The sequence below is a fragment of the Nansenia antarctica genome (genome assembly GCF_963989245.1).
Source record: "Nansenia antarctica genome assembly, chromosome: 5".
NCBI classification, from domain to species: Eukaryota; Metazoa; Chordata; class Actinopteri; order Argentiniformes; family Microstomatidae; genus Nansenia; species Nansenia antarctica.
In genome coordinates this window covers 17,446,075-17,466,201 of record NC_137690.1, presented here as the reverse complement: position 1 = coordinate 17,466,201, position 20,127 = coordinate 17,446,075, and the positions used below count along the sequence as shown (strand labels likewise).

The window sequence follows — 20,127 nt, the reverse complement described above, 5'->3', positions numbered from 1 at the left end:
TCATGGAGTTTTTAAAAGGGGAATGATTGTGGGATGATCACATGATAAACTAGGGTGCGTTCCAATTCTCTACCCTTCACCACTAGTGCATTGAAAAGCATTCAATTGGTGCAAGCACGGCTGGAGTTTCAACCATATTCCATATACCAATCCATTCCTTTCAAATCCACGAGGGGGAGTGTTAGGAGCCTTCAGGAGAAGGGTAGAGAATTGGAACACTAGTTTATCAAGCTGTAATCATCCCCTGTAAAAGTTGGCAGCAACTTGCCGCTGATGTTTGCTGAGCTCTAACATAACAAAGACATTGTTACACATCTATACACATAAAACAAAGCTAAAATCAGTCGGCTTTGAATATAGACCTTCAACTGCACAAAGTTCGTCTTAATGCCATGCAAAGTATTGTAACAAGATAAGCTACATAATCTGTAGTTGCAACAGCCACTTGAATGTCCCTGTCCCCATTTGACACATACACACACACACACGCACACACACACACAAAGCATGACATCCTCACAATACAACCTGTGTGCTTTAAGATGCTAGCAAATCACTCCTTTTAGTATTACAATGTACCTCTTCCTATTTGTGACCGTCGTTACCTTGCTCGTAGATTGCACAAATTAAAAATATAAATGAATTTAAATCTATGTTAATGCTTGCTCAATAGAACAATAGATGTCAATATTTTCTAACCAAAGTAGTTGTTGTTTTAGATATCATGTAATAGTTGCTGAAGGCTATTTTTGGTAGATGTCACTTCCCATTGATGTTCTTTGTTACTAACTCAGGGAACTGAGGTTCAAGTCCTGGTCATATTGGGGTTGGTCCCGTTGCAAAAATATATTAATTTGTGGCTTTTATTTTTTTGCCAGACATTGGTTCTCTGTATTTGAAGCGATCCTCTCATTTTCATTCACAATTTACTGTTTTCTTTGGTGTGTAGAGGAATAACTATTTCCATTTTATTGGCATGATGAAGATTTAAAAAAGACTTCAGCCATAAACACATAATTTTGAAAGGAATATTCTTCATACAGAGAAGCTTGGAATGGTATTTTTATAATGGAAACTTTGAAATAAAAGTATTCAATAATGGCTCTTTACTGCTCATTGTACTGCAAGTGTTGCAATGACAGCGCTTCTTTAAAAGGCAAGGCAGAAAGCCTCTTAGTACAGCAGAACGTGTCGGGACATGTGTCTTGAGATTATTAGGATAATCTATTCTGTTTTTGTCTATATACTGTACCTCATTATGCAATACAGCATCTATGTAACATTACATCAAAAAAATTATACAAAGAAGAGCCAAAACAAGTTTCAGAAAAAGCAGAAAATATTTAATAATCAACTTTAATGACATTGAGATTTTATGAGAGGCCTCATACTTTGAAATACTGCAACATGATGACAACTATATATCACTACAGACTGTTGGAGGAAGACATTCTATAGGTCATAAAAACATAAAAATGCTTCTCAAAAAGGTTAAAACAGAATAGATAAATTCACATACAATTAAACAAGCCAATTATTGAAAAGAGATACTTAGAAAGAGCATCAATACGAAATGAATCCTCAAATACATATCACAAAGATACATAGAAGACATTCTTACACATTTTGTTCCAAAATATGATTGCAAACAGCCCGAAGAGGGGTTTCTGCATTGTTTGGGCATAAAGCACCTAAAGACTTATTGTAAGACACCCCGAGATGCCAATAAATATATGGCATTACATGGTAACAATAACTGTCTTATGATCTGGTATTTGAATTGCATTTGATACACTGATCTAAATAAAACAGGTAAGATTAAAGGAAAGGTTTACGAAAGAACCAAGTAGAAGGTATAGTGTACATCACAAGAGATATATCCAAGAGATAAAATACACTTCAGTGTACTGAGACTTCACAGTTGACAAACATTAAAACATTCCTCACATCTATTAACACTGGACTACTGCACTGTGTTAGCCATTGTATACTGTAGATTGAGCATATTTATTCAAAAAAATAAATAGATTATCTTTGGAGAAAGGAGACAGCACTGGCAATTGTATTTCATAAACCAGCCATTGGAGAAGTTTAGGTCTGGTATGATTAGTACTGGCAAGAATACATGAGCATATATCAGTTTAAATTGTGTTTGTGTAAATTATGCTACAATGCAAAGCTTTCCCTGCTGTAGTGTCTCCGTAAAAAAACAACATGATATTTATGCAGCATTTGTGTTTTGGACTCATGTTCAGAGTACATAGTATACATATAACATCACATTAAAGATTTTTGAAGACTATGAAACACCTTGCTGGCAAAAAGGCAGTTGCAAGTTTAAGTCATAAAGACAATGGAGCCTATTAGCATGTAAACAGTGCCGTGCTTTCAGATGTAAATACATACACATGCAAAAAAACACACACATGAGATTTGCTTTTGTCACATTTTCACAGTTTCTATAAAAGGCACTTTGAATCCCGTTCACCTCTGATTACCTATGAGTGTATTTATTGCTTATTGCATAGGCTCTAATACCTTGTTCAGAACCTGTTTAGAGCGTCCAGTTGGTTATGAAGACATCCAACAAAATCGCATTTCCATGAGAGAGTCCGACATGTATAGATTACCAATGGACTCCCCCGCATCAGAATTCATACTCAGCTGCACACTGCTGGAGATACTCCTCATACAATTTAGACTGTTGAAAGAAGTAAGATACAGATGACATGTACTGTAAAGTACACACACGTTATGTCTCAGTAATCAATCTAACAGACTACTATGTTGTTTTAATAGTTTCTTCACCCAAATATTCAGAATTAGAACCAATTAAATTAATTCTCACCTTCTTGGCTTTAACGGCATCCTGGACATAATCATTATACTCAGCAAGACTCCTCTTCTCCTTCTTCGTAAGAGTCCTATTACCTTGGCTTTGGGCAAAATCATGTCAACAACTGTCATTCAACATGGAAATAAACAAACTTCTATGTTTTGTGTGTGTGTGTGTGTGTGTGTGTGTGTGTGTGTGTGTGTGCGTGTGCGTGTGCGCTTGTGTGCGCATGTGTGCGCGCATTAGTTTGTGCCTGCATTCGTACATGCGTGCATTAGTTCGGTTGTGCTTACCGCGCAAAATACTTGGCAAGAAACAACAAAAGATAGCAGATAGCACCAACAAGGATCACAGACAATATTTGGCCATCCTCTGGTATACACTCCCATAGAAACACCACTATTGCCTGTTGAAACAAGAACAGAACAGTGCATTCATGAGAAGAGGGGGCAAAGAGAAATCTGCCTGATTCCAAGTCTGGGTTAATTATATGAAGATAACTTTGCCTTTGTGATCTATGTTTACTCAACAATAAATGTGCAGTAATCATGTACCCTGGGGGGTATTCCATCAACGTCACTAAAGGAAAATCCAGGCTTATTCTGATAAATCTTGTGAGACTTATCAAAACATCTTTAGCGACGTTGATGGAATACCCCCCTGTATTACATACATTGTTTTGTCATCTTTAACAGCTGTCCTTATTTTATTTTTATATATAATATTTTATTCAATTTGCACAACAGAACAATCAGACAGCACAGGTATTGTCAAGTTACAAAACAAAAATAATGGTTAGCATACATGGGTTGCATTACTACACTGGACATATATGACACATCAAACACAACAGAGTCACGTCAAAGGTAAAGAGACTACAAAAGCAAAACCAATTACTATGATTTATTTGTGAAAACAAATCGCGGGCGCCCTTTCTGCAGTAGGTCAACTAAATCATCAGGGAGATAATCAAGAAAGGCTTGCCAAATATTATAGAAAAAGTTGTCATTCCCCCTTAATGTAGCACTGAGGCGTTCCATAGGAAAGACCTTAAAAGTTTATTTGTACCACTGTGTGACGGTGGGGGGTTTCTCCTCGATCCACTGGAATAGACAGATAATAAATTAATAAAACAGTATCAAATACACCATGCCTACACATTTCTCAAATCCTGCAACCACTGTAGGCACTTCAGCCTAAAGTGTTGACACTGATGAAACATCACACAGTGTGAATATGATACGAGGGCTCAGGTCAGGGGTCACATACCGTGGAAAAACTGAGGGTTCGGGCCAGCACCTCACCCAGCAGCACATCCAGCTCCTCTCTGGAGAAAGTGTTGACGATGAAGCTGAGGATGAAGAAGAAGGGCAGGAAGAAGCCCAGCGCCCCACAAAGGAAGGAGTGGAGCCGTGCACTGTTGTTGAAGCTCACGTCTGCCCTGCAGGAAGAGAGAGGATGAGGGGGTTAACGGATGTTGAGTGTGAGGGGGTTGTAAAGGTATTGGGAATGAATAGGAAGGTTTTTCAATGATCCAAAAATGTGAACTTCCAAAGTCAACATAAGGGAGACCACAGAGACGGTGGGCCTGGTGGTCTTACCTGTCTTGGGCCAGTTTACTGCTGATTGTGGAGCAGATGAGGTCACAGTCCTTCTCCAGGTGGTCCAGGGTCTTCTGGACAGCCTGGTTGATGGTTTTCTCTATGGTCATACATACTCCTTCAATCTGATTCACACACCGGCTAGGCTGGACACAAACACAGAACAGGAGAAGAATAAGCAACAAAAATGTGTTTCAATTGACAGTGGTTATGAGAATCACAATGTGGTGGAATAGTTCTAGAACCTCTGGATTTGACATGATGTGTACACATGTTTGAAAGTGCTGAGGCTGGAAAGTTTGATGCTAAAATCTAACGAGGGGTATTGATTGACAGCCTTGTGCACTTTGCGGGGAGTGGGGCCTCAATCTCTCAGTGGAAATAAATTGGTGCAGGAAGGATACATAAATCCACCAACCACTGCACAGCTTCACCGCCATTGATCACAGGATGGGGGAGCGATTACTCACGTCTGGGACTGCTGGTATCAAAGGTGGCTGATCAGACGGCATGGTTTACAACCACTGTTCCCTCCAGAGACAACATATAACTCTCACAGCCGTCATATTATAAATTATTTATCCCTTTCTTAGCCATCAATTGTCCTGATCTGGAGGAAAATTTACATTCCAGAGCAATCAATGGCCGCTTAGCACCTGAGATAGCAGAAAACTTTAAATTCCAATCTTGCCCAAATCTGCTCACAAGCTGGAGATCCATTACAGTAAAGACTTCCATAACAACTCTAACACTTTGAAAATTTGGTCACTGGTTTATATATACTATTTATATATTACGACACTATACTTCTGGAATAGAGACCTCTGTATAGGGCGAGGTCTGGATAGATTAGTCTACAGTAGTTTTGACTAATGATGTCTTACCTTCTGTGGGTTGGGGATGTATATCGTAGGCATCTCAAAACCACACTTGTTGAGTCCTGGTCGGCGACACAGTTCCTGGACTATTTGCATCATTACCCGCTGTTAGTGAGGAAACATCAGTTACGGTAATACAGTTGGAACAAAATGAGTGTTCTAGTGATTCTCGTTATGCTATTCTTAGCTTGATGTTGTAACACAATTAGCAATGCTATGTCTACATTTTAGTTTTTTCATATGTTTCTAATCTGGGTTGAACAAAATACTGAATACAGGTTAAAATGGACAATGTATCGCCAGACAGTTGAAATGTATTGACCTGTCTATCAATCTCGCGCCCAGCTTCATCTGCCTTGCTGAGGTAGAAGCGCAGCTTGTCTGCACACTTTTCACTCAGCTTCTCCACGATGTTGAGTGTGCGTTTGCAGAGCGCCTGGCCCATGGGGTCAAAGAAGACAAAGATCAGGTCCGCCTGCTCCCCTGGAGAGACACATGGGCGGAAAGGACACAGACACCTTTACAGGGCACGGCTTGTGATGAATGAACAGTTGAATTATATGTTATTACAATGTTGTTACCGCAGTAATAAAAGCATAACCTGTTAATAGACAGGTTACTACAGTAATTACAGTGTTACTGAACAGTTAGGGGCAACTCCAATGTAAAGTGTTGCCCACTTACCAAACGAGGTGATGGCCTTGTTGACATCAAAAGGATAGAGCATGTCCCCATCTACCAGGCCGGGGGTGTCTACGAACGTCACCAGGCTGAACTTCTTCTGCTTGGAGGTGGAGATTTCAGCCGACAGGTAGTCTGTGACACCTACAACATACATAGAGACTGGTGGAGGCCGAAATTTGATGACAGGCTCGTAGTAAAGCATGGAATGGAATGAGGAATGGTATCAAACATGTGCCGTCCTCCGATTTCTACCTCCACCAGCCTCCCCAGATACACTGTGTATAAAGTACAGGATGCTAGACTACAGGACCACCTTCAGGAGAAGTTCAGGGTGTTAAATAAGACGTTGACGCCCAGTGCCCACTGAAGGCTGTCAGCTCCAATGTCTTGTTTTATTTGTTACTCAAAGCCGCATTGTGGTCAATACTTTGATAGCTCGTGCACATGGACACTTGGAGTCGGTGACAGACTTTTCCATTCCCAAAAAGCCAATCTTTCTGAATTGTTCAGATATAATGGCTGGAATGGGTTGACATACATCTTCTCAGATTGTATATGCTCATACTTAACTACGTAATACGTAACTCATGTTACCCCATCATTTTGAAAACAGGATTTTAATATCACATCATAAAAAAAAAGCCAAATGCCCTCATAGATCGACCCTCGATGACTCTCATAGCCCAATTCTTAGGACTGAATGTTCGGACCATCCTCTCTGCAGAGAGGTCTGTTGTCATGGTTACCCACAACAGCTATTCAACTGGCAGCTTTAGGGTGGGGAGTGAGACATAAAGCTAGCCAGTGAAGAACGACTGTGAAGCAACGCGTAGTGCAGTTACATTATTCCACAAACACCATGCACGAGCTTGAGCCCTCCACCCCCTCCCTCTGAGCAGCAGAACAGAATGGCTGTTGAAAGTCCACATCACCCCCCTTCTATGGGTGCCTTGGGATGACACTGGGTCTTTTTCATAGCAAGAGGCAGGTGTTAACAACCAGTACAAATCACACCCTTGTACTGCTGCTGCTGCTGTTGTGACACATTAGCATTCCCTTAAGGTTATCCTACATCACCATGGCTGCTTTGCTAAGGCATCAATCTCCTCCTCCCTGGTTCCCAGACAAGCTCCAATAGACATCCATCCACAGACCATCACCATTTACCAAAGCTGACTCAAGACATATCAACATAATATCCACATAAGATCCTACCTCAAGATCTGTCTCCACAGCACAACAGGGGGGCATTTCAACACAGTGACTCACTCAGGGGATCTAGGCAGTTACTACATCCAATGGTGGAGGGGATCCAGTTATGAGACATTAAATATGAAAAAGTCCAGTCTGCCCCTACAGGTGTTGTAGGAGAAGACCTCTGCGGCCGTTGTCATTAGGCAAAGAACATTTAAGAATAGCTAAAATAGATAGATTAGATACAGACATGCTAGCCCATATGTGATATATTCTATAATTATAAGCAGCCCATAAGCCTCTTGAAAGGTGAAAAGGTAATGAGTGATATCGGCTCCCTGCTAGCTCCGGCTGCCTCACAGGGATAAATGGCATATCCAATGCAAAAAAGGGCAAAGGCGGCAAAAAATGCTGCATCACCCAAGACCAGGACCACACGGACATGAATGACAGCACAGGACAGAACCACCCAGGGAAAACCTAATCACACCAGCCCATCCCTAAATAATGTGGATACAACAACTACAGATTGGAAATGGTTTCAGTACATCAAATTTGATATGTGAACAAGTAAGCTCTTAAGGACAGGTTGGTACAAGACTCATAAATAAAACAATGATACAACATTGCTAAAAACAGGCATGCAGGATTAAACACTTTCTGTTCTAACATAAAATTCTCAATCATGGTTTACATCAAAGCATACTGGAGTTACTTTAGCAAATATAGAAACACACATCCTGATAACCTATAGGCCAACAAACAAACTACGTGAACAAGGCCATATCACAAAAGGATATAAAACAGCGTTTTGATGAGTCATCCTCATGCGCATTGACGAGTTCACATCTTAAGATGTTTTTGGAAAGAGGCCTCCCTGATGTTGAGTTGTAAAGATGTATTCCCACGACAGATCCATTCTCCGACCCTGGGCCTGTGGCTCCTCAGCGGAGATGCTGCTGGAGCTTCTGGCTGTGTGTGCCGTCTCTAATGGCTGTGACATTTCTCAGCAGCTCCTCCTGACTCAACCGCACTGCTGTCAGTGGGGCGTGTGAGTCACACGTTATATAGTGTGCTCTGGGCACCCAGTGAACTCCCGCTCTATACATGTCTCACTGTCAATGTGGAGCCACACTGCCCTCCTCAGAGACAAGCCGGTCACACCCAGACCAGATCGACATTATCTACCACCTTCCCCACTACATTGGAGCTCAAGCCCACTGCAGTCACATACTGCACTGGCACCTCTCTACTCTGTCAATAGCCGAGCTTGGCGTGAAACCAACTATGTATACAGCATAGTGATTAAGTCACAGCAAAAGATGGAATCTTAACAGTCAATTATTTGTCATACAGGAAGAAGAAATTAATAGTTCCACAAACAGACGCCCACCTCTAGAACCCTGGAGGGGTTTCAAACCCTCTGGGGAAGCCATACCTTTAAACTCCAGGAGTGGCCGGAAGTGTGGGTATAGATGTAGCGTTGCATTTCCCTATGGAAGAGAGAAGATAGTGAGAGAGGTGATAATAAAATGCTGAACATGTCTACTTGTGGACTGAAGAGCCCAGCTCGATAGGATAGTTGTTCTCTCCTCCTTGCACCCCCAAACGACACATTAGGTCTCAATTCCAGGAGCTTTGCTGCGGCTATCAGCTCCTGTGAGTGCCTGCTTTGAGCCCTGTATATAGCAGATAATCCTTCCAGTCAAGACCTTCACTGTAATTATTTAATTAATCTTCCTCTCCTTCATCAGAGTTTGGGAGAGGGAGAGGGAGGGAGAGAGAGAAAGAGAGAGAGAGAAAGAGAGAGAGAGAGAGAGAGAGAGAGAGAGAGAAAGAGAGAGAGAGATGGGAGGAGAGAGAGCTTGTTCCCTTGTCTTGTTGTACTGCAGAGACGCCTCTCTCTCTCTTCTGTGTGTGTGTGTGTGTGTGTGTGTGTGTGTGTGTGTGTGTGTGTGTGCGTGCGTGCGTGTGTGCGTTTCTGTGCAGCCCAGCCCCTCTGAGGAGCAGCATGCAGACTGAGCCTTCATCACCACTTACAGAAGGAGTGCCACTAGCACAGCCACATATGCATCGCCTCACCAGGCTACACAAGTGGCCTCACATTGAAGCTCTTGTTGCATGTCTACTACTGCTGCATTCCTGATGTATTTAAAGACATTATTCAAGTCACACACATAACACTGCATTGAAAGAGACAGGGGGGGGGAAAAGCCTTTCTGAATATGTAATAGTGATGACTAACCAACTACAGTAATTATAGCCATATGGCTAGAACAATAATGAAAGCACTAAGCAATCATTATTATCATTATGACACTCTAAACACAAGTTATAAAAGCATGGTTAGAAAGTACAACCTTACCGTCAGTGATTCTCTTTTTCGACCACTTGTGATGAAAGTAAAACCCTGCGTTTCGATGGCAACACCTGTTTTCTGTATATGCTCTTCCACATACCTGAAATGGCAGCAATTTGAGACGGCTCAGAATTGGTGTGTAACAACACATATGTAACAATATAACAACACATTTATGTAACAACACATATGTAACAACACATGTTATGACAGTATGTGCATTGAACATAATCCAGTGATTTAAAAATACATATGTGGTTTATCACAGACTCTTACATTCAATGAGACAATATTGATTTCACATATCAAATACTAATAAACCATTGAGGATACAGTGAAATCAATCAAAAGGTCACTCCGGTGTACAAACAAATGTACACCTAGAAACTAAACATTTTCACAGCTTATGTACAGTATATCATAACAAATACTTTTCTGCTTGACATCTTTCCTATGTAAATCATTTCCTATGATCTCCTGGTTGATTAGGTACTATATCTGGGCTAATCTTGCACCACCTCCATTTCCAGTGAGGTCACTGGCTAATCCACCTCTTTTACTACTAATTTAATAGAATACCTCCACCTTCCATCATTCATTCCTTCCTGAATTCATTCTCACACACACTTACTCAGCTCCTGATCCTAGCCTGGTCTGTGAGAGTGATAAAGCTAATGAGGGGTTATAGTATTACCAGTTGATGAAGGAACTCTTTCCAGCAGAGTGGTTCCCCATTATCATCACAATCATCTTCTTCCGGGGAGGAAGGAGCAGGACGCCCAGACTGCTTGCAATTTTCACCAGTCCTGAACACACGTGGCAGGCAGGCAGGCAAGCACGCACGCACGCACACACACACACACACACACACACACACACACACACACACACACACACACACACACACACACACACACACACACACAAATGTTTAGCAACATGTAGGTTCACTATGAAACATGTTTGACAGACGAGTTAAAAAGGAGGAATATGAGCACTTCAAACTAAATACTGTGTCAAGTAAGAAAAAGCTGTAACTGTAAGACTAACTAAAACACCTAGAAAAACAAAATGGAATTCAAAGTGGGTCGAAAAGTAACCATCACATAAAGACTACAAAACAGTGGTTGGTGGCTGTCCTTCCTCTGGATACTTAATAGAATAGTTTAGGTCAGCCAGTTCATCATATTACTAGTCTTACCAGATAGTCTAAGTGTCTCTGTCAGCCGTTGACATGTCTGATTAAGTCACTAGGGCTTAAAAGAACAAAAAATTCCACTTAAGGTGATCCAATGAACTACAAATAACACGGTAATCTGTTATAATGCCACTCTCTTTAATTTGACACCTGTTGCGAGCTTGTGTATACAGATCTAGAAGCCAAGGACAGTACGTACTTACACTCACCAGCCACTTCATTAGGTACACCTTTTCAACTGCTCGTTAACACAAATATCTAATCAGTCAATCACGTGGCAGCAACTCAATGCATTTAGGCATGTAGACATGGTCAAGACGATCTGCTGAAGTTCAAACAAAGCATCGGAATGGGGAAGAAAGGTGATTTAACTGACTTTGAACGTGGCATGGTTGGTGCCAGGCGGGCTGGTTTGAGTGTTTCATAAAGTGCTGATCTACTGGGAGATTTTCCAGCACAACCATCTCTAGGGTTTACAGAGAATGGTCAGAAAAATATAAAATATCCAGTGAGCAGTTCTCTGGGCGAAAAATGCAGAGGTCAGAGGAGAATGGCCAAACTGGTTTGAGCTGATAGAATGGCAACAGTATCTCAAATAACCACTTGTTACAACCAAGGTACGCAGAAGAGCATCTCTGAACGCAGAACACGTCGAACCTTAATGCAGATGGGCTACAGCAGCAGAGGAAGGACCACACTGGGTGCACACTCCTGTCAGCCAAGAACAGGAAACTGAGGCTACAGTTTGCATGGGCCCAGCGAAATTGGACAATAGAAGATTGTTAAAATGAGTCTTGATTTCTGCTGTGACATTCAGATGATAGGGTCAGAATTTGGTCATCATCTAATGGCTACTTCCAGCAGGATAACGCGCCATGTCACAAAGCTCACATCATCTCAAACTGGTTTTCTTGAACATGACAATGAGATCACTGTACTCAAATGGCCTCCGCAGTCACCAGATCTCAATCCAATAGAGCACCTTTGGGATGTGGTGGAACGGGAGATTCACATTGTGGATATGCAGCCAACAAATCTGCAGCAACTGTGTGATGCTATAATGTCAATATGGACCAAAACCTCTGAGGAATGTTTCCAGCACCTTGTTGAATATATGGGAACCCTTTTGGATTATTCCCGTTTGGGAACCCTTTTGGATTATTCTTTGTTACCTTTTGAGAAGATGATTACTAAGGCCCAGACCAAGGTGATTTACTCATTAGGGCTTCAATGAGTCATGTGATTATAATTCCAAGGTTGAACTATATATTCTGAAGCAACTCTATGCCTTCTAAAGTATCCAACTGGCTGTTGTGTCTGGTGTTAAAAACCATGGGTTCCTCTAAACAGTAGTCCAGGGATGTCAAAATCATGATAGTTCACTTCCACCATCAAGGAGAAGGCTACAAAAAACTCTCGCAACATTTCAAACTACCCATTTCCACTGTCAGAAACATAAATGGAACAATTGAAGTCAAGGCAAGATCTGGAAGACCAAGAAAATGTTCAGATAGAATGGCCCGAGATCTGGTGAGAAATGTTCAGAAGAACCCACATATCACTGCAGAAGAGCTGTAAAAAAGAGTAGCAGACACCGGTTTAGTTGTTCACAGGATAACAATACAGAGTACCTTAAACAACAAAGACCTTTATGGCAGAGTTGCCAGAAAGAAGCCTTTCCTACGACCTCAACACAAAATTAAGCGTCTGAAGTACGCAAAAGAAAACCTTGAGAAACCTGAAGCCTATTGGAACAATGTGCTTTGGACTGACGAAACCAAAATTGAACTTTTAGCCACAACCAAAGAAGGTATGTTTGGAGAAAAAAGGGTGAAGCATTTGTAGAGAAGAACACCTTGCCAACTGTTAAGCATGGAGGTGGATCCATTATGCTTTGTGGTTGTGTAGCAGCTGGAGGCACAGGCAATATTGTGTGGGTGGAAGGAAGAATGGATTCCACCAAATATCAATACATTCTAGAGGCTAATGTTCGAAGGTCAGTCCAGAAACTGAAGTTGAAGAGAGGTTGGGTATTCCAGCAAGACAATGACCGGAAGCATACCTCAAAGCATACCTGAAGTACCTCCAGGAAAGACGGATGAAGGTTTTAGAATGGCCATCACAGTCCCCAGACTTGAATATTATTTAAAGTCTGTAGAGAGATCTCAAACATGCCGTGCATGCAAGAAGGCCGAAGAATATTTCTGAGCTAGGTGTTCTGCCAGGAAAAATGGGGAAAAAGTCCCAAAAGAAGAATTGAAAGACTCTGGCTACAGGAAGCGTTTGCAAGCTGTTATAGTAGTTGCCCAAGGAGGAGTTACAAAGTACTAGCTGACAGGGTTCCCAAACCTTTGCACAACGCCTTTTTCCTTGTTTTATTATTCAACTGTAAAAAAATAAATAAAAAGAATCTTGCTTTAAAATGTGATGAAATGTGTCATGTTTAACTTTGTACCATTTAGAGGTTAGGTTTGCTTCTTTTCACTTAGATATTAATTGTAAAAGGCATTTTGACTAGGGGTGCCCACATTTTAGCACCCCACTGTATACAAAAATGTCTACATGAAATAAAGGGTACGTCTGTCATTGCGAGCACCTCACTGTTAAACACCATAGGCTGCTGATAGATAGGGCCATCTGTATCAACAGGCCCTGAGATACTCTGACCTAGCCTGCTAACCTGAGAAAAACAGTGAAATAAATTAGGCATAAATAAGCATACAATGTGATAAAGTGCCTTTCCACATTGGAAATAAGTGCCAAAACCACACTGACTAAACTGACTACAGTATAGAGGAAGAAGCACAGAAGTTAACCACTATAAACTGCCCCTATGTTGATTAATGTTAGTCCAGTACTAGAACTACAGCAATGGTCCAAGTGTCAATGTCACAAACAGGTGACAGACAGTGTCAGCTTATTGATTAGTTTAAGATAGAATTATACTTATAGACTTTATACAGCAATGCTTTGTATAAACTTTTGAGTCAGAGGAAACTTTGGAATGAATCTGTCTACTTTGTTGCATAAGCCTGAGCACGACTATCCATGGCTGTTTTTTCCACGATTGGTAGGCTATTGTAGGCTATGTGCATTAGTTATGAGCATGTTAATTACCGTTTTCGCTGTCGACATATAAACTGTGGCATTCTCTCAAAATTCGTTCACCGGGTGTGGTAATCGCAGATTCCAAAGGGTTTGCTACCGAACGGGGCTTTCTACCGCCCGACATTATGGCAGTAGAAGAACTACCTTTCACCAGTTTCAGAACGATAGGGGGAACAGTTACAGTGTTGCACCAACCCAGCTAACTGGACCTACAACGCCCCCCGGAGGCCAAAAATGATAACTACAACTTCTACATTCTGATTCCAGTCCCAGGGCTTCAGAGCCCGTTAAAAGTTGCCACACTTTCACAAAGACCATTAGCTTCCCAGGGTAAAATAAGGTGTACATGATGTCTTCTAAATGCTTTGTTTTACAGTTGTTTTCAAATGTTATTGGAGCTTTTATTCAAAAGGTAATACAGTTGACTGGAGGTACACACTGGGGATAACTGTGGAATGGTCGGCTGCTGGCCAACAGGAGGCTTAAATCTTTGTTGGTCACTTGACTCCAGAAACAACGAGGTCTTTGATCAATAAAAGTGTAGCCGACTTATGACCAGAACATTTAGATACAATGTGAAAATAATTGTATAACTTTTAGAATTATAAAAAGAATACCTTTGGTAATGGTCAGATGGAGTTATCAAAGAGTGTTTTCACATATTTCTAATTATATTTAGGTCAGTGCTGTGCCTGTGCGCAAAAGGAATGGAATGTTTGAGGGCTACTTTCGATCGCCCCAGGGTATATGAATGAGAAATCTGCTCAAATCACATCGTAAATATGCTGTCCTTGTGCCACAATCAAAGTAGGCTACGGCAAGTACGCTGTAGAGGCAAAACTAAATGACTGAGTCCTGAATTTTGCTTCAATTAACGACTTAAAATGAATAGCAGTAAAGAGTCTTCAAAACAGGTAACTGATTTAGTTTTTACTATTATTAGGCTAGAAAATATAAGCATACTGGCCAACTGTTTGATGACTTCACGAAATTGATTATCTGTGGCTGGTGGGAGGGAGACATGCCTGTCCTTTAATTGATTTGAATGCTATGTCTGTACAGAGAACTGAATTACGCACACGTCAAAAAAAGTTTTTTTTTTTCGAAAGGAATGTCATGCTTATAGACAAGGGAATATCGGTCATGCTTAGTACAAAATGATCAATTGAATCATCCTCGTTATTTATACTGCGCATCCGACTGATCCTCCCTATCGCCCAGGATGAGCGCTGAGAGAGAGAGTCAACTGTGTAACATACTTGTTAGATTGTGGTGGACAGCAACAAAAAAAACAACTAACGCGTTTACATAGCCATCACAAACATAATTTGTAAAAAAAAAAAATGAATACAGGGTTCAGAATGACCAAAATAAATGGGGATACGGAATATCAACCTTTGCTCAAAGATACTAAGGAATCAAAAGGGAAAATTAAGGTATGTATCATAATAATAATAATATTAATATTAATAATAACAATAATAATAATAACTCTAATACTGTGTTTAGGCTACATGTGAATGGGCCTACAAACTATAATCAGTAGCCTATCAATAATTCATGAAGGCTTATGCAGTATGGTCTACATGTCTTTTTGTGACATGTAATGTCTTTACACAGAAAATGGGCCCTCAAATTTTGAATACTAAATGGTGTCTAAATGGTAAACTGGTGATGATTATTGTTGCTGAAGCTATTCCCCATCATTATCATGTTCAACACTGGACATTGAATATGCTCTTATTATAGAAATTATATGTGCATATTTTTAATCACTCAAAATGTACTTACTCGTCAATTGTACTTATTTGGTTACAGTGTCCTAACAAATCCCTTTTAATGGCTGTTTGTGCAGCTTGCATTGGAGGGACCTTTCAGTATGGTTATAATGTTTCTGTCATCAATGCCCCCACTAAGGTAAGACATGTTTGTCAACATGAATTCTACATAAGAATATTAATAATAGTTTTTATTTGTTTTATGTCTTGTCCTCATTTACCCAGCACTGTCTGAGGCAGTCACATGCAGCCTTTGAGGTTCAGTAAATCTTAGGTCCCACCACATAGTCATGATTTGACAAGAAGAACTATGTGATTGTAGTGGCCTAGTTGTGCAACTTTTATTTGTTTCATACATTTCTCACACACATTCAGAGGTACTGTATGATTTGAATACTCAAATCATGCACTTGGAAATTCAGATTGAATTGAACCAATTGAACCAATTAATCTCTTTATGAATTAAGTCTGTATTGAGTAAATGTTCCTTTTTTGTTCAGTCTATACAGAATTTCATCAACCAAACCTGGCTGGAGCGCTATGATATTCACGTCTCAGAGGAAGTTCTGACTCTTCTATGGTCCACTATAGTATCCATTTTCACTATAGGAGGATTTATTGGAGCACTTATTGGTGGCACCCTGGCTATTACATTTGGGAGGTATTAAGAATTTATTTTGATTTTTAAAGATGTGGCAGATTTTGACTGCTAGCTTTCACATACATGGCACATTTACTACACTGTTAATCAATTGTGAATATTACCTGTCACAGAAAAGGAACATTGTTGGTCAACAACATATTTGCCTTACTGGCTGCTCTGTTTATGGGCCTGAGCTATCCCACTGGACTATTTGAACTGATCATCGTTGGACGCTTTTTCATAGGAATAAATGCGGGTAAATATTTTAGTATGGGGATTGCGTGGTTAATCTATGAAGTGTTGATATCATCATGCATTGATATCGTTATTTCTAGAATATGATGCAGAGGCATGTATTTTCTTCTATAAGTACATTTATTGAATGTTATGTGAAATCCCAGCGTAGTTATTGAGCTCATGCACACAGAAGGATAACTCTATCCAGACAGCACATAGCATGAGAAAAAGCAGAGATATTAGTTTTTGTTTTATTGACTTGCACACAGGTGTAAACAAAAGAGGAACATGTTGAGAGTTATATGCTGGGGAGGGTTAAGAGCTCTAACAGAGGCTTATTTATATTTCTTATGACTTCACTTGGCAGGCATTTCCATATGCGTCCAGCCTCTATATTTGGGGGAAATTGCCCCAAGGGCACTTCGTGGTGCCATGGCGATGGGAACCTCCATTTTCATCACTGGGGGGATTGTTACTGGACAGGTGATTGGGCTCAAGTAAGTACACTGTACCCACTCTTGACTCTTAGAATAGCTATGTGAAAAAGGACAAAAAAGTGCATTATGTTTTGATAGAGGGTTGTGTTTTTTCTCCTACTGAGTTTCTATGGTCCTTTAGTGAGCTTCTTGGAAAAGAAGAATACTGGCCCATCCTGCTCGCCACCACCTGTATCCCAGCATTCATACAACTCCTCACACTGCCCTGGTTCCCAGAGAGCCCTCGTTACCTGCTGATTGACAGAGGAGATGATCTTTTATGTCAACAAGGTACATTAATAGAGGAAATGCATATTAAATCAATTGGAAAACTCTTAAGACAGACAACCAAACCTATATATTTGTTTTTTATCCTTTATTTGTTTAATAGAGAGAGCTGACACCCTCAGTCCGTTTATAGTGATTAAACATGGTGCGCATGACGGGAAGTTTCTAATGGGGGATGATTTAGTCTTTCTTATCTAAGGTCAGCAGACGCAGAAACATCAGCTGTAGAGAATGTTCCCACTAAACTCAAGCACATGACGGAATACTGAAAAATCTGCCTTATTAGACACAGAAATGTTATGCTTTGACCCCCACAGCAATGCAAAAACTGCACGGTTCAGATAACTTTGACAGTGAGCGGGAGGACATGGAGAGTGAGAGGATCAGCGCTATGGGAATTAAACCCAAGAAGCCATGGGAGCTGTTCTCAGACAGGAACCTCCGATGGCAACTCCTGACCATTATCCTGCTGCACTCTGCCCAGCAGCTCAACGGCATCAACGCTGTACGTCAGCAGCACATGGCCCTTTGATGTCCCCTCCAGGCTGACATATCTATCTGTATTAACACAAGTCACATACTAGAAATAGAGTATTCTAATCAGTAGATGAAACTTGCTTGACATTAATGTTTGGTGCTCTTTTGCTTTGTGTTTTCCATTTCTCTGTTACAGATTTATTTTTATGCAGATTATGTGTTCGCCGAGGCTGGCATTCCAGACGATATGATATTACATGTTACTGTAGGAACTGGAGCCTGTGAGTGTCTCACTGCCCTGACCTGTGTAAGTAGCAATTAGCCATCATATACACATTTCCTATAGTATTCAGAGCCATGTGTCGCATTCCCCTTGCCATGCATCCGCATGCTTTTGTGTTTTCCACATGAATTATCCCTAACATATTTATGCTTTGGTTTGTTAGCCACCATATGTCTACCTAGTGTTCTCATTGAAAACAATGGTTCTATGTTTGATGTACAGTATGTCATGTGCATACCAGTGGTTTGATGTTGTTAGATGATGGTGTCAGAAGATTACTGATTGTAAGGTCACTTAAAAAACCTTACCTTTCTCCATACTTGGCTTGCTGCAATGTCATGTGAGATGCTGTATCTTTCAGGGCATGCTTGTCGAATCTCTGGGAAGGAAAGTACTTATCATCGGAGGGTACACACTTATGTCCATCTGGTGCATTTTCTTCACTCTGACCCTCACATTTCAAGTAAAACATCTTTGACCAATTCCACTTCATTTAGCATCCTACTGAAATATGTACAAAACATTGGTTTATGAGTATGTTGTGGTTCTCTTTTCTTTACACACAGGATGCCGGCCCCTGGGTACCTTATCTTAGTATGGCATGCATCTTTGCTTTCATTCTGAGCTTTGGCTTGGGACCAGGTAACTAACAGAACATATCACAACTTTATGCTAGTATCTCCAAGCTGAGGGTGTGTGTGATCTGGAGAAACCATGATTTTACTGGTGGTGATAAGCTAGAGTGTTGAGTTGTTTTAAACTGACACTGTACCCTGTGTCTTGCAGGTGGTGTGACAAACATCTTGACCACTGAGTTATTCACACAAACCACACGCCCTGCAGCTTACATGATTGGAGGTTGTGTCAACTGGCTCAGCTTCTTCTTTATAGGCATGGCGTTCCCATTTATTGTGGTAGGTGCCAACTGTGATTTTCACTTCACGGCTGGTGTTTCCATGAGTATTCTACCATTAATGTATAGCTTATATGGTTCTTGCTTTTTAAGCAGGACTGGATACTAACACTGAGGTAAGATACAGTAAGATACTGAGGTAAGATAAATATGTTTAAAGCTGATCCTAAATCTGCTCTTTTACATCCACAGACTGGGTTGCAGCACTATTGTTTCCTGGTGTTCTTGGTCATTTGTTCCTTGGTGGCAATATACATATTCTTTGTTGTTCCTGAGACTAAGAACAAGACTTTCCTGGAGATCCACACAGAGTTTCAATCCAGAGACAAGAGGAAGCCCCCGAAAGCTGACATCCGTCAGAGGTTACTAATATAAACCCCTCTGTAAAACTGACAATTCAATGTATATTCCACTGTTAAGAACATAATCAACATTGTCATTTCAACCAAGGAAACAACACAATAACTATTTTAAGCGCTATTCTTTTCTATGACCAGGTCCTCAGAACATTAGAACTGTAATGGATATGCAACATAATCATGATGAATAAGTGATTGGTTTGTACTGTAGTTCACTTACCTGTGTTTTTAAGTCACAAGTCCAGAAAATGTTCATTGTTATTTTGTAGAATTTGACTGGAAATTATACAAATACCTTATCGAAAAGTAGGATACATTACTGACATGATATATTTCTGCATATTGGCTTTTGAAATGTCTATTAATATCTTTTAATAAAAATAAAATATGTCAACAACTTGTCAGTCTGATATATACTGCACAATTAACATTGCTTAGTTTATGGTGAAAGTGATCAAATATTAATACATATAAATGTATACTATCAATCATGTCGACCTGAAGGCAGTACTACCCAAGTTCTATCAGCATGTGAAATGTGCAACGAGAGGAGAAAAAACACTGGATAAGGTATACACCAACATCAAACGTGCTTACAAGGCTAGTCCGCTAGCTCATCTAGGCATGTCTGACCATGTGTCAATCCTCCTGATTCCTGCATACACTACAATGGGGAAAAGTGCTCCCATCACCACCAAGACTGTCAGAACCTGGCCAGAAGGGTCCGCTCCACTGCAGATCTGCCTAAATGACACCCTATGGCAGGAATATGAGCATGAGGACCTGGAACAGTACACGTCGTCGGTTCTGAACCA

The 20,127-nt window shown here is 40.6% G+C and overlaps 2 protein-coding genes across 2 annotated transcripts; one reads left to right on the top strand and one right to left on the bottom strand.

Annotated features, from left to right (window-relative positions):
- Positions 1-1,444: 1,444 nt before the first annotated feature.
- On the bottom strand, positions 1,445-13,982 carry LOC308157223 (uncharacterized protein; the record flags this gene model as incomplete). The annotated part of the gene is made up of 12 exons (XM_080530731.1): positions 1,445-2,701; positions 2,849-2,936; positions 3,130-3,242; positions 4,106-4,277; positions 4,438-4,583; positions 5,322-5,420; positions 5,638-5,798; positions 6,000-6,140; positions 8,632-8,686; positions 9,559-9,652; positions 10,247-10,358; positions 13,868-13,982. 12 exons carry the CDS (start codon positions 13,980-13,982, stop codon positions 2,648-2,650), a joined length of 1,350 nt encoding a protein of 449 aa, XP_080386857.1. The 3' UTR covers positions 1,445-2,647.
- A 1,237-nt stretch (positions 13,983-15,219) lies between these two features.
- LOC308157817 (solute carrier family 2, facilitated glucose transporter member 11-like) lies at positions 15,220-19,328 on the top strand (the record flags this gene model as incomplete). Its single annotated transcript, XM_080531418.1, has 12 exons — positions 15,220-15,294; positions 15,677-15,775; positions 16,137-16,297; positions 16,411-16,535; positions 16,884-17,013; positions 17,135-17,283; positions 17,598-17,785; positions 17,954-18,064; positions 18,402-18,503; positions 18,607-18,682; positions 18,827-18,954; positions 19,146-19,328. 12 exons carry the CDS (start codon positions 15,220-15,222, stop codon positions 19,326-19,328), a joined length of 1,527 nt encoding a protein of 508 aa, XP_080387544.1.
- Positions 19,329-20,127: the final 799 nt, after the last annotated feature.